General features: G+C 42.5%; 1 protein-coding gene across 4 annotated transcripts in view; it reads left to right on the top strand.

The window, feature by feature from the left end:
- Positions 1-15,386, top strand: part of AEBP1 (AE binding protein 1) — a 30,973-nt gene continuing 15,587 nt past the window's right edge. For all 4 annotated transcript variants that reach the window (XM_034436955.3, XM_034436953.3, XM_034436954.3 and 1 more), the window contains exons 1-6: positions 1-1,171; positions 6,737-7,123; positions 8,208-8,258; positions 8,843-8,914; positions 9,745-9,816; positions 13,778-13,864. In XM_034436955.3, coding sequence (XP_034292846.1) covers positions 913-1,171; positions 6,737-7,123; positions 8,208-8,258; positions 8,843-8,914; positions 9,745-9,816; positions 13,778-13,864 — 928 coding nt within the window. In that variant the 5' untranslated portion in view covers positions 1-912. The remainder of the gene's footprint in view (positions 1,172-6,736; positions 7,124-8,207; positions 8,259-8,842; positions 8,915-9,744; positions 9,817-13,777; positions 13,865-15,386) is intronic.

The raw sequence follows: 15,386 nt of genomic DNA, 5'->3' as shown, positions 1-15,386 counted from the left end.
GCCCCCCCCCCCCAAGGAAAGAAAACAGCGCTCCCTCAAGGAATGCCAGGCACCTTCCTTCCCTCCCTCGGCGTCTTTGGGGGGCAGAGGAGGAAAGCCACGGCGCAGCCCCAGCCAGCAACGGAGGAGCGGAGTTGAATTGCACTGGCTACACGTGGCGAAGCAGCCCAAGACCCACCCTTCGCTGGGATGGGATCGGGGAGGGGGACCGACCGCAGTTAGGGGAGGAGACCAGCTACGTTGGCTCGAACTGGATCTGGAGGTTCCCCGCGGCTGCCAGCAACTCTCTCCCCCGCTCCGTCGCTCCCCAGTCCCTTGGTCCCCTCCCCGCATTTGGTCGCCAAGAGCAGAGGGAGCGAGCTCGGGGCAAGAGCATCTGCGCGGAACGGCGGCGTCCCCAGTTCCGATCTGCCCGCTGCAGGACTGAAGGACTGGCCGGAGGCTGCGGGAAGCGGGACCTCGAAGGGACGGGCGAGGAAGGAAGCGGCGCTGTCCCTTCTCGGCGCTCCGGCTTGCCCTCGCCGCTGGGGAGCCGCTTCTGGGCTCCGTTAGAAGCTGCCGCACGAGTCCTGCCGTCGCCCGCTGAGCTTTGAAACCTCGAAGCTGCTCGGTTGGAGCTCAAGGGCGAACCGGGAGGAGGAGACCCTGCATTTCTTCTACCAAAACCGACTTCCCTCGTTCTCGTTCCCATCTGCAAGTCAATTCCTGGACCCTGTTCTTGGGCTGGTACTTCTCTCCTTCCCTCTGGTCCAGGCTGCCTCTAGAGCCTAGCCTCTCTTCCCCACTCAGCTGTGGCCTCTAGGAGAAGATACTTCCTATACCAGAAAAACAGATAGCAGATCACCTGGAGGTATCTGTCTTTACTTCTTCCCAGACCCTTGGCCTCCATTGGAATCTATCTGCATCTGCACAATGAAAGGTGATGGTCCCCCGTTGCTTCTTTCCCTGCTGGTGGGAATCTTGTGTCTCTGGAACCCCAGTCCTGTGGAACCCCAGTCTGTGTTGACCGACCATGAAATTGAGGAATTCTTGAAAGGCTTCCTGGGAGAGGTGGATGAGGACTTAGAAGGGCCAGAGACAGGAAAGGTGGCTGTTGGTGAGGAGCTTCCTGAAAATCAAGGAAACCTGAATCCTGCAGAAAGAGAGAAAGCTCCAACAGAGGTCGAAGAAGGTGAGACCCAATATGTCATCAAAGATCTTCTCTACAATCAGTATTTCTCAACCTTGGCAACTTTAAGATGTGTGGACTTCAACTCTCAGAGTTCCCCAGCTGGAATTCTGATCTTAAACTTAAATAAGCTTGAGAAATGTTGCTTGTACTACCTGAAGTAAATCCTAAGCTTTCATTTGGATGGAGAAATGATAGGAAAGATTTGCAGCCAGGAGATAACTGCTATTCAGAGTACTCTGGATTAGATTAGGCTTCCCATATATCTGGGCTGCAAAAATCATTAGTGGCAACAAAGAGTTATTTTGCTGCTATCTAATTTTTGCCCCCTGGACATGGCAACCTTTGATTAGACGCAGTTGATCAGTGGCTTGACTTAACAGATGGGTTCCTTTATTAAGTCATAATCTATTTTGATTGACTTGACGTGCTGTGGGAATCCAGCCGCTGCAGCTTCTGGGCTCAATGTTGTCAGTTTAATCCAGGCATGGAAAACTTGTGGCCTTCTTGAGGCTGTGAAATGCAACACACAGCATCTCTTTTTGCTGGCTGGGATAGTTGGAGTTGTAATCCAACAACATCTGGAAAGCCAAAGTATCCCTGTTTCCTGTGTTTTGCATGATATGTGAACCTGACCAATTCTCTCATAGTCAGCAAACCACATTTAAATGTTGTAGCATGATACATGAAGAATTTTAAACTTTCCACAATGGTATCTAGTGGAGAAAGTAAAAAAAGTTTTGTGTCACAGCCTTCTCTTGCCCTAAATACAGTGACAGTAAATTAAGATAATCAAAGCTCACTTACTAAGTGGAAGATACTGAAAGTTGGATGTGCTAATATTTTATTAGGAAAGTTTTGTGTTTCATTCCTTCTCCATCCCAGTCCAGAAGTGCTATGTTACTGTTACCTAGGAACTCAGGGTCTGGAAGTTTATATGGCTACTATTGAAGATGCTGGATTACAATCTGGGAAAACTTTGACTCTCGTTAACGCTGAACTGGCTACCCTATCTCAATCCAACTTTTTTCCTAAAATGAGAAAGACCCTCTTAGATGTCCTATTGAGCTCCCCAAATGAAAACAGGATAAGAAAACCTGAGATGAATAAATGCAAATAAATCAACCTACGTTGCCCTCCATGGTTGCTAGAAGGTTGCTGAGGATTTTTTGACTCAACATTTTGTTGGAGAAGTTGGTCCCTCAAGGAACACCAGCCTTTGTAACATTTGTGGATACAGCAGAATAGCTTTCTTGCATCCTAAAGACTTATTGCGGTAGAAGTTCTCATGAACAAGAGTCCATTGTCCTCCGTTGGCTGATCTACCTATGGAGAGAAAATGGGGATTGAAAAGCAAAAAGCATACTCCTAATTTTAGGAGTGAAGTCATTGTCCATTCTTCCTGTTGGGGTTCATTTGCTGTCCTTAGTTGCCAATTGGAGTTAGTAACCCATCTAAAGGAAGCCCATGAAAACTGAGGCTGTTATAAAATTGTTACTGTTTATTATTAGGAAAAAGGCAAGAATTGTGCACGGAATGATTGTGGGTACAATGTTTTTTCCTTTCCACTTCATGCACTGAGAAATCAGCAAACTATGCAGTTAACTGTCCATTTGTGTCTACTCAAGAGAGCTGTTCCTGTTCAATTTCTTTTTCAACCTTCCCTTAAAAGCCCAGAAACCAGCAAGAAATGTCCCAGGAGGGAGGTGGTTCATGCCAATGTGTGATCTTTCCTTTCTTTTTAAAGCATATATTTATGGAACAGCTGCCGCTCCTTCTATAGTTATTGCCTATTACTCATATAATGTTTTATGACTAGTAGTATATTAGCATTTATTAATTCTTCACCACATGGCATAACATTCACAACTCAGGACAGAAAAAGCTTCAGTTCTGCCACAGAGCTCCCTTGTTGAACATGGCTAATATACTTTGAAAACGGGGTTTTATAGAGTTGTGTGAGTCCTGTTATACAGCTTGGTAAAACTATGATTTAGCGAGATTGGTTAGGTCTTCAGGCAGTTCCATCCAGACATTGACTGAACTTAGATCACTTAGAAAACTTAGAACTTTTTTCCAACAGGAAAAAATATTGTGCACCTGCAACTTTGTGAGAAGAAATGTTTAGCTAGACACATGCCCCCAAGGGTAGTCTCTATCCCAAGGTATCTCCCTATGTGTACTTGTGTAGAGGTACAGATTTAATTCTTGCATCTGTATCTGCAAGAAATCCCTGCACAACCTATCTGATCTTCATTAAACTGGCTGATTGTTCCCTTTGATGCAAGTTGTTGCAAGTTCTTGCCTGCAGTTAGAATAGGAGCAGAACCCCTTGACAAGGAAAGTTGATTAATGGATTTCAGCTAGTTAAATTTCCTTTTGTGGAATCTGACTCACAGTTCCATTTCTTCTTGGAAGCTATCCTGCCAGAATGATAGCCCTGTTCCCAGTAGCTAGATAAAAGCCTGTTATTACGTATTGTCCAAAAATTTGCTTTATTGTGTTACTATGAAACATAAGTAGTACATTATATTCATTTATTACCCATTTCACGTCAGTCCTAGAGGAGATCAACCCTAACTGCTGTTTAGAAGGCCAGATCCTGAAGATGAAACTTAAATACTTTGGCCACCTAATGAAAAGGAAGGTCTCATTGGAGAAGAGCCTAATGCTGGGAAAGATTGAGGGCAAAAGAAGAAGGGAACGGCAGAGAACAAGGTGGCTGGATGGAGTCACTGAAGCAGTAGGCGTGAGCTTAAATGGATTCCAGAGGATGGTAGAGGACAGGAAGGCCTGGAGGAACGTGGTCCACGGGGTCACGATGGGTCGGACACAACTTCACAACTAACAACAACAAACAACAAAATCCATTTCACCTTCCATTCTTCCAAGAGGCACAAGTTAGTGTACAGGCAGTCCTCGATTTACAACAATTCATTTAATGATGGTTCAAATTTACAACAGCACTGAAAAAAGGGACTGACAATCATTTTTCACACTTACAACCATTGCAGCATCCCCATGGTCATGTGATTTACATTCATATGCTAGACAACTGACCCACATTTATGACCATTGCTGTGCTCCAAGGTCATGTGATCACCTTTTGCAATCTTCTGACAAGCAAAGTTGATGGGGAAGCCAGATTCACTTAACCAAGTTACAGTTTTAACAATTGCAGTGATTCACTTAAAAATGTGAGAAAAGTCGTAAAATAGGGCAAAACTCACTTAACAAATTTCTCACTTAGCAACATAAATTTTGGGCTCAATTGTGGTCATAAGTTGAGGACTACCTATATACAATTTTTCTTCCTGCTTTAAAAAAATTATATGGTTTCTGCCCTGTCTTTCTGACTGGAGAGTGTTCTGCATGTTATCATGTTATCTGCATGACAATCCTATGAGGCAGGATGTTGAGTAGTACTGATCAATTCAAGATCATAAAGTGAGACTGAATCGACACTGATATTTGGGTCTCCATCGTTCCCACCATAATACCCAATCATACAGCTTAACAGGAGATTTTTGGTTTTACTTTAGGCAAAGTGTGAACAATGCTCTGGAGGCCTGAGATCAGACATCATGAGTTAGGAGGAACCGAAAATACAGTGAGTTGTATCATATATATGTAGTCCTCAACTTACAGCCATTCGTTTAGTGACTGTTCAAAGTTCCAATGTCACTGAAAAAAGTGATGACCGGTTTTCATACTTACAACCATTGCAGCATCCCCATGGTCACATGATCAAAATTCAGATGCTTAGCAACTGGTTCCTATTTATGATGGTTGCTATGTCCCAGGGTCATGTGATCCCCTCTTACAACCTTCTTACGAGCAAAGTCAACAGGAAAGCCAGATTCACTTAACAACCACGTTACTAACTTAACAACTGCATGAGTCCCTTAACAACTATGTCAAGAAAGATGACAAAATGGGGCAAGACTCACTTAACCACCGTCTCGCTTAGTAACTGAAATTTTGGGCTCAATTGTGGTCATAAATCGAGGACTACCTGTACCTAATTCGGCATGAAATCTTTTCCCCTGATTTCCATTAAGGCAAAACAAGAGCTCGAAAGGCTTTCTTCCTTTAAAAATACATTTCATCTGTTTTAAGGCTTAAACTGTTTTTTCTGTACTTTCTTCAAGCGTCAGGAAAGCGCTCTGTTGTTTTTCAGGGGGTGTCAAAGTTTGCCTGCCAAACAAGGGGGCAGAGGTCTTTAATAGGAGCACTGACTTGCCATGATGCTTTCTGCTAATGGAGATAATTTTGTGGGAGCCGTGTGCTTTGGCTGCTGAGTATATGCTGGCAGCAGAAGAGGAGCTTGTACTATGTCACTGTACACAGTTTTCCTCATTACACAGAAATGATCTTAGTTGGGAATGTGTGTGGTGCTTTCAAGTGAGGCTTCTCAACAGCTCTAATCAGCTGGAGAAAGCCCAATCGGTTCTTGGAAACATCCTTCTGATGATGCATTCAAGTGATTTTACTGCATTCCTAATTTTTTCCCATCTGTTTAATCCCTCTGAGTTGATAGTTTTGCTTGCCTTTCTTAACATTGTTGTCTTCTGCCCTGCAGGAACCATGAACTAGCTAGACAGTTCCATGTAGATTATTGCTGATGAATCTCAACTGCAGTTGCTTAGCTTGGCACGTAGGACTTGCCCATGCAGTCTGGATCTGGGTGGAAGGATATCACAGCTGGGACATGACTCAGTTGGAATTGGAAGCAGATCTTTTCTTAGGCACAATGGCCCCAAAGAACTCTTTGCTGTTCTTTGCCATTCTCCATCCTGGTTTGGTTACAGTAGAGTTTCCAACCTTGATTTCTTTTGTGGCTTGGATACAGCAGGAAGAGTTTAGATAGCTAGATCTTGTTCTTATCTTCTGCAAATTCCTGACCTTGCTTTAGTCATGGACTTGGTACCTCCTCGCAGAAGGAGAGAGAGATGTCAGGGGATATGAAAATTATGGCTTCTGAGACAGCCTGCCAGCAGGGCAAGACTTCTGCTCTTGGTATACCATAAGTGCCAAGTTGTTTTATAGCTGGTTGCCCAAACTGGCCTGGGTTGTTCTTCCCACAGGCTGTAGAAATGCTGTTCAGAATTTAGGAATGAGGCTGTTGCTCTCTTGGGGTTATGAGTTGACATTCATCATTAGCAGTCTGTCCAGGGAGAGCCTGGATTAATAGAGCAAGATCCTTTGCCCAGATCTAGTGCAGGCCTTCATGTTCAGGATTTTCCAGAAATAAAAGTTTTCAAAAAATTCCATAAGGAAACCTGAAATGAAATCTAGTTTTGTGTTCAGAGTATGGCGTCATCCATTTGTTACTGAATCAGAGAGAAAAGAGCAATGGTGGTAATCATATCTTTATCTTGATGGTGATTCTAGTTGTTTTTTTGTGGGATGTTTGGGTAAAACTTTTGGTGGCTCGCAAGTTAGCCCATTGTCTATAACCAAGAATTTGGTTGAATAAGCGTTAGGATGTGCCCAGTGTAATAAATTCTCCAACTCTTGGATTTTATTTAGAAATGTAGAGAACTAACAATCTTCTCTCTCCCAAAGTAACACAGGAGAGAGTGACAGAGAAGCCCAAGAAAGGGAAGAAGGAGAAGCCACTTAAACCTACAAAAAAGCCAAAGGAAAAACCACTCAAAAGCTCCCCAAAGCCAAAGCCTCCCAAAAAGGAGAAGCCTCCCAAACCCACCAAAAAGCCAAAGGAGAAGCGTCCCAAAGCCACCAAGAAACCTAAGGAGAAACGTCCCAAGGCCACCAAGAAACCAGCAGCAGGAAAAAAGGTGGAAAGGCCATCTCCTCCAGTTCCACCAGAAGAAGAGAGGTATCACTTTCCAGAAACACCACTGATTCCACCCGCAACAGGAGTTGAAGATGGCTATGGATTGCCAGATTCACCCCATGACCTCTCCCGAGTCAATGAAGAAGGGGGCGAATGTAAGTTCAGGGCATTTCTCATCCATCCTACAACCTCTTGGCTTCACCACACAGTGACTTAGCCTGCACATAATGTTAAGACTTGATGTGTGAACCCACACATCAACTGTTTCCTGAACTGTTTCCTGTTTTTTAAACCTACTTTCTCATTCCTCTCTTACTTCTTAAGAGAAAGCACCCTGGGGCAAAGATGCTTATTGGGAATCCCTAGAGAAGGGCATTAGTTGAAAGCAATGATTAGGCATTTTGGAAGCAAAGGCCCAGGCAGAAACTTTCTCCCACACATAGCCAAGAAGCACCACTTGGAGATTTGCAGTGCTGTCTTTTCTCTAAATTGTTTAAATCCCAAAGACAAGCAGGCTAGATCTAAGCAAAAAATTCCTAACAGTGAGAACAATTAATCAATGGAATGACTTGCTTTCAGAAATTGTGGGTGCTCCATCACTGGAGGCTTTTAAGAGGAGACTGGATAGTCACTTGCCTGGAATGATATAGAATCTCCTGCTTGAGCAGGGAGTTGGACTGGAAGAATTCCAAGGTCCCTTCCAACTCTGTTATTCTGTTTCAGAACTATTTCCAAAGCATTAAGACACAATTTATGATGAGACATGCCAGTTTAGTCACATACATAAGATCTACCCAGTACCTTACTCTCTTTTGCTTCTTAATTTCCTTCTTAAATTCTCTTTACCGTTTGGCCAGTTAATTGTCCCCTCCTAGCAATTTTCTATCTTCACTCTTCTACCTCCAAACTGAGCTTACGTTACTGAATGTTGCACTGCAAAATTGTTATCCTCAGACACAAACTGGACAAACAACCCGTCATTATTTTGCAGATCTGCAAGATTGACCCTGAATGGTTCCTAGCTTGTTCAGGGGCCCATAGTTGGTTTTTTTTTTAAATTTGGGTTTAGTGCTTTGTGCAAACACACTCATTGCCTTGTATCACACATCACACTAACCCTTAAAGCAATATATTTGCTTCTGGGTTAGTTGGTCACATAAAAACCCCCCAAACAATCAAGGCTTAGTGTGATGTGAAAAAAGAGTGCTCATCTTTGACTCCATCTATTTTATCCTACAGCTCTCTATCCTGAGAAAATAACTGAGAAACAAGATCCATCCAGGTTTCACAGTAAGTAGAATCAGATTATGGGGTATAGTAATAACATGTCAACAGGTATTTAAGGGTTGCTTCTAAGGCTATGTGGGAAAGGAATTTAAATTTTAGAAAAAGGGAAAAGGTATGAATACAGTTGATTAGGATAAAATATTATATTCATCAGGAAGTTGCAATAATGTAGAGTCATCCTGGTAGAAAGAAGCCAAAGAGATTTCATATGAACAGGGCAAGGATGATTAAATTCAAGGTAATAACAATACTGGGACTGACAGATTTTCTGAAGGATTACAGTAGATAAGACCATGCTAGAAAAGGGTGAAATTTAATCCAGAAATGATGTTCCCATTTTAATGGGTTTTCAAGCATTAAAATGCATTAAAATTGAAGCACTGGATTTAACAACAAATTGCCCTGGGTGAATTCAGTGGCAAGCAAGAAGCTTTGGGTGGACCTGTAGTGTGCAGATTGTAAATTACCCCTAAAAGAATAAAATAACAATAGATCAGAGGGTTGTACAGAGCAAGAATCAAATGGATCCTTTATGGAGGTATGTATATGTTTACATCCCTGTTAATTTGATTGTGCTTTTTGTTCAGCTGATGTCTATGAATCTCCAACGGAGCCACAGGAGACCCCCCCAGATGACAAAGATCAGGAAGGTCAGCCAGGTAAAGACATTAATTTCCAAAGTTGGCTGTTTCTCAGATCTCTTGCTGTCTTTAAATCAAGACCACAAAGTGGATTAAGGAAGCTATTTCTTCACTCCTCTTGCAAACAAACTTCTTAGCTTGTTCTCTTAACCCAGAGACTGATATATACCTAAGGGCACTCCTGAATCCCACCATGGGATTAGATCAGTTTTTCTTAGCTATCATAGAAAATCCTGCATAGATGCATTCCTGGTTCTACATCTGGCCAGACCTTCACTATAAATTTTCTTACAGAGTGGAATGTAACTGCTGTCATCTATGCAAAAAGCCAGCATGCTGGAAACAGGATTTCAAAAGAATTTGAGGTCCAGCCAGAACTATCTACTATAGTTAATGTGATGCATGGAATAGAAGTGGCTATTATTTTACTGAAGCAGGGCTGGTGTGAGAGACAAATTGTGATTTGTGTCTTCCTTTCCTGTGCTTTTGTGCTCTATCACTTTGGGAAGAAGTTAAGCTTTCTATATTCAACTTGCTGTTGAAGTGTCTTGACAAGTGTAGTCAAAACATTTGCAGAGTTTTTGAAAGAGCTAAAAATATAAGACCTCTGATGTATTACTACATGGAAGACCACTTAATACATCTATGTCTTACATATTTTGTCCTTCCTCGCAGAGAATGGAGGAAATTGAGATCTATCCCAGAAGGAGGGCACCATCTTGGGAAAGGATGGTTGAAATGAATCAAACCTATTCTCTTTTTAACTAACTCTTGCCTTCCAAAGGCTTTGTGTCTTGGATACAACACCCAAACTCAGGAAATGTCTGTGCTTCTTGTTTGTTCTCTAGAATTTCCTGTAGAACAAGAGCCGCCAACACTGGACTACAATGAACAGATTGAGCGTGAGGACTACGATGATTGTACGGTGCTATTCTTGTTCACTTACCCTATCCAAGGATCATACTCTTTCTTGGGGAGTAGCCATCTTCTGTTGTGGGTGGAGGAGTAGCAAGGGTTCATGGCTTCAGGATAGCAGATTCTTTGTGTTTCTTTGATTCAGGCATGATCTGATGTTGTTGTGTGCAATTCAGGACCTCTGAACAGATGTTCCCATACTCTTAATTATTTTCTATGGCCAAAAATTTCCTAGTCTTCCTAGCCACAAAGCTTCTTGGGTTGTGTATGAACATCTGGTGATCTTTCTTGTGACAAAAAAAAAGGTAATGTGAAAGATTAATGACATTTCCATGTCAGAGGATCCTTGAAACCATTTTTGATGCCCTGTGACCAGCATAATTAATTCAAGTTTACAGAATCCGTGCTTGGCTTTGATATGGAATGTATTTATGGAGAGCCTCTACTTAGAGTTTAGCCTTTTGGCTGAGTGGTAGAACAAATATATTTATGCAACTGATCTTGCGTTTAATTTCCAGCATCTCCAGGAGTGGAAAAGATTCATCATATCCTGGAGAGGTCCTGTTGATCAGTCATGTCAGCCTTCCCCCATCTAGTGCTTTCCAGATGTGGGGATTTCCAGCTTGCAGAATCCTAACTATATTAGCTATGATGGCTAAGAATTTGGGAGCTAAGAATTGGTTGATACTGGTGGAGGCTATGCTGAATTAGTACTGTAGGGTCTACACAGACTTGCTGTTCCAGAAATCCTCCCTGCTTCTATCCCAAAGGTGTTTTTTCAAGTGGCAACTGGACTTTCTTTGTTTTTCCTAGAAGACGTTTTGCTTCTTATCCAAGAAGCTTCTTCAGTTCAGTTCAGTCAGTTGCCTCTTGAAAAAGCACCTTTGGGAGAACCATGGATGACTGAGAATCTCTGTAGACATCTCCCTGCTTCTAGAGATGCTGACTAAACAACAGAACTAGTATCTCATTGCTTGGTTAAGTGGGATTTTGGAAACTTTCTGGGTTAAGGTTAGGAAGTGACCCTCTGATGGATTCACCAGAAGTTGTCTTTTTGGGTTGGCATGGCCAGTCATTTTTACAACTGGGTCTGCTAGGCTATGCCGCTTCAATTGTTTTTGCTATAGGACAATCTTTGGGTGATCTAATTGCCCCCCGAAAGAGGTCCCAGCTCTGATTGTTTTTGCAGGTCACATACCTGTGTTTCATATATTTTGAACTTTGCTCTATATCAATATTTCTTAACCTTAGAAACTTTAAGACATGTGGACTTTAATTCCCAGAATTCCCTAGACAACCCCACTCGGCTTCAAGCTGACAAGATTGAGAAACATTGCTATCTCCAGATAGTTCCTCAATTTACGATGGCAATTAGGACCAGAATTTCCATTGCTAAGTAAGACAGTTCTTAAATGAATCACACCCAATTTCATGACCATTTTTGCCATAATTAAGCGAATCAATGCAGTTGTTAAGGGAATCTCACAATTGTTAAGGGAATCCAACTTCTCCCATTGACTTTAAGCTGCCTGAGAATGTCGCAAACAGCAATCACATTATTCTGGGATACTGCAAAGTCAGAAATACTTGCAGTTCCAAGCACCTTAATTTGGATCATGTGACCATGGAGAAGTTGTAACATTCATAAGTGCAAGGACCAGTCATAAATAACTTTTTCCAGTGCTGTTGTAACTTTGAACAGTTGCTAAATTAATGGTTATAAGTCAAGGGCTATAGTCTCCTTGTTGGGGGCAATATGCTGAGTCTGTAAACCACTTAGAGAGGGCTGTAAAAGCACTGTGAAGCGGTGTATAAGTCTACCCTGTTTCCCCCAAAATAAGACATCCCCTGATAATAAGCCCAATCGGGCTTTTGAGCGCATGGCAATAAGGCCAAGCGCTTATTTCAGGGTTCAAAAAAAATATAAAACAGGGTCTTATTTTCAGGGAAACACGGGAAGTGCTATTGCTATGGCTTGTTGTCAAGCCTCACCTCACTGGACCAAGCCGGTCTGTTCTTTCCTGCTCTTTATGCCCACCCTGGTGAGAATCTAGACTGTCTTTTATGACCATCTTCTATCAAGAGTGACTATGGTCCATTTGTGCTGAATTTTTGAAAGGATAAAGAGAGCACTATGCTGCCTGTTTCTGTGCCCTGCAGACATCTGCGTCGGAACCTCCCCATGCCACATTTCAGAAGAAAACAGTTTCTCGCATTTAGGCATTTGAGAAAAAGAGAAAGAGAACATTTCAGAGCTCAGAAAAACTATTTTAGCTCCATGCTGTGAGTTGGAAATGAAGGCGGTTCCTGGCTTGATCTCTGCTGTGAAACAGTCTGTCCATTTTGTACATGGTGGCAGAAATGATGGATGGGTAGTAATCATCATCATCATCATCATCATGCTTACAATGCTGCAGGGCCTTGAATCTGGCTTAGATTTGTGCCAACATTCATAGAAGGAAGCAGTTCAGCACCACAGAAATCTTCCCTCCCCCTCATCCTTCAGACTTACCCTTCATTTCCACCACAATGTGCTCTGGCTTTATTTTGGCTGACATGAGTGGAAAATGCCCAGAGTTTTCTGAATAATGTTTGACAGAAGAGAGAGATTTTGCCAAAACAAATGAAGAGCTACCCGGCATCAGGCTTGGCTAGAAAAGCATTTTCTTATATCCTTATTTTATACTGGCCACTGAACTAGGAAGCCGCAAGACTTGAATGTTTTCATCTCTCCATTTACGTCCTATAAAGTTAGACAATTGTGACTTTATATATGCTCACTTCTCACTGGCACTTCCTGTAATTTTGGCTTTTTTTTTTTCTTGTTTTGCACATTTCCCTGCCCCTCCAGGACTGAGTGGACAAAAGAGGGCTATTCCCAGCACTGCTGTCAAAAAGAGGCTAAGTGAAGAGATGCAGTTGCAAGCAGGATTTTGCTGGAGTTGTGTTAGGCTCCAGAATGGATTCACAATAATTTTCTTTATTTTATTTTCTGCCCATCTCGTAGTTCAATTTGGGAAAACCAGATTCTCTGCTGCTTCGATAGCTACATTTGCAATTGTTCTGAGCCCAAAATGTCTGATTCAGTTCTTGACTTTCCCATGTTGTGTGAGCATGACATTTGGCCTTAAATCTGTTGCAATAAGACCTCGAAAACTCTCTGGTCAATTTAGCCATCAAAAGTCTGTCTTATTGGATATGACTATCTTCCCCAATCTGGATTCCCTCAAGTAATGTGAGCTTCGGCTCCTTGAGTTCCCACCTCCAAGAGCATTGTGGAAGGTCCTGGATGCTGTGTCTGGAGGACTCCCAAATTATGACATTAGATCTGATAAACCACTGGTTCATTTTAACCAACGTAACAGTCCCCTCTCACTAACTGAAAGAGTCAGTTTGGTCTAGTGTTTAAGACACCAGGATAGAAAGCAAGAGACTGTGAGTTCAAGTCCTGCCTTAGCCATGAAAGCCAGCTGACATAGGAGACCATGAGTTATAGTTCCATCTTAGGCATGAAAGGGAGCTGGGCAGTAGTGGGTCCCACTTACCTTCGCTACTGGTTCAGAACTGTGAGCACGTGTGTGTGCGTGCAAGCGAAGCAAGCACGCAACACTTCTATGCATGTGCAGAACCTTCTGCATGTGCGCAGAGTGTCCGTGATGATTTCTGGGCAGGTGGGCGGAGCCTCCTGCCGCTGCCACTACCAGTTTGCCCGAACCAGGGCGAATCACCACTGGAGCTGGGTGATCTTGGGCCAGTCATACTCATTCAGCCCAACCCAATGTTTGTTGTGGGGAAAATAGGGGAAGGAAGCTGTGTTTGGATATATTTGCCATCTTGAGTTATTTATAAAAATAATAAAGGCAGGATACAAATAAATAAACAAACTGCTGAAACCTTCCATAGCTTTAAGAAGAGAAAATACAATCACCCTGCCTCCTTCTGATGAAATCCTTTTTCTTTGTACAGATCAATATGTCCGACGTGAGAAAAAACCCAAAAAACCATCGCAAAGGAAACCTGAGAGACCCAGGCTGGAACCAGAAGAGAAACCAAGTAGGTGTCGGTCGCACAGTGATTAGAGTGCAGTACTGCAGTCTATGTCTTCTGACTGCTGGCTGCCTGCAATTTGGCAGTTCAAATCCCACCAGGCTCAAGGTTGACTCAGCCTTCCATCCTTCTGAGGTGGGTAAAATGAGGACCCAGATTGTTGGGGGCAATAGGCTGACTCTGTAAAACACTTAGAGAGGGCTGTAAAACATTGTGAAGCGGTATATAAGTCTAATTGCTATTGCTAGTCCTTGGGCTCCCTATCATTTTACCAGAAGTTTCGAAAATACAAAGAGGTTGAAAAACAGAGGCAGGCAAGGAGATGTTTCTCATCCCCCTGGTGATAAAACATTTCACAGGGTTGCAAGGAATAAAATTACCTTTTATTGGCTTGGGGTTTTAAGTTAATGCTGGGAAGGTTATTGAATCCTTGGAAAGCCACTGTTTTTACAACATCGACAATAGATGGCCATTTTGGTGGATGGGTAGGACAAATTGTTATATTATTGTTATTATTATTGTTTCTCACTGAGGGTTGTAGTGGGCAACCTTGAGAAGTTTAAGATGTGTGGATTCAATTCTCTTCAGTTGTGGGAATTGAAGTCCATACATCTCCAAGTTGCCAAGGTTCAGAAATACCACTCTAGGGGGATATTTAGCCTATTTCTTTCCACTTCCTTTGAAAGAGTTTTCCCTCCCAATCTAGGTACATATTGAAAGTTCATAAAGCTTAAAACACTTCAGGAATTTAGTTTCAGACACAAATGGAACACAGTGACCTTAGAAGCCTATCAATTCTTTTTAGAAAAAAAATTCAACTTCTGATTAGTAGAGAACCTGGTTCATGCAGTGATTAAGGCACTAGGCTAAAAACTGGGAGTCCAAAAGCTCTAGTCCTGCTTTAGACACAAAGCCATCTGGGTGTCCTTGGGCCAGGCATTCTCTCTCAGCCCTAGGAAGAAGCATTAGTAAAGCACTTCTGAATTCTTGCCAACAAAATTGCAGGGACTTGGTCCACACAGCTGCCAAGAGTCAACACTGACTCCAAGATGTGCATGCATGCACACACACTCAGATTGCACAACTAATCTTAACTGGATAATCTCTTCCTGATCAACTTCATATAGTGGGCAAGGGGGAATCTTCACCCACTTCCTCCTGCTATGAATTACAGGAGAGACAGAAGATATTTCATAGTCTCCAATTTTAAGACTGCCAGCCACATGTTTCGTGCTTCTAATCACTTAATCTTGAGTCAGTTGGTAGCAGAAAAAGAGCATGGTCTACTTAGAAATGCCTTTGTCAAGAGTGAAACATTGGCAGCTACATGCCTCATTTGTTTCAACTTGTCATTATAGAAAGTGGGAGAGGTGTTGATTATAAATGGGTTAGTCGGAGAAATGAAACTCCTGCAGTCCCACAGAAGCTTGTGAAAATGTGGAAACTTTTCAAGGACATATTAACAACGTGTGAAGAGAAAGGCAGATGGTTCCCATAATAAGAGAACTTGTTTACATACTCTATTTGG

The sequence above is a fragment of the Pantherophis guttatus genome, chromosome 9 (genome assembly GCF_059756535.1).
Source record: "Pantherophis guttatus breed Tessera chromosome 9, ASM5975653v1, whole genome shotgun sequence".
Classification (NCBI taxonomy): Eukaryota; Metazoa; Chordata; class Lepidosauria; order Squamata; family Colubridae; genus Pantherophis; species Pantherophis guttatus.
Note: the sequence above shows the minus strand (reverse complement) of the source record. Positions and strands in the feature narration are given on the sequence as shown.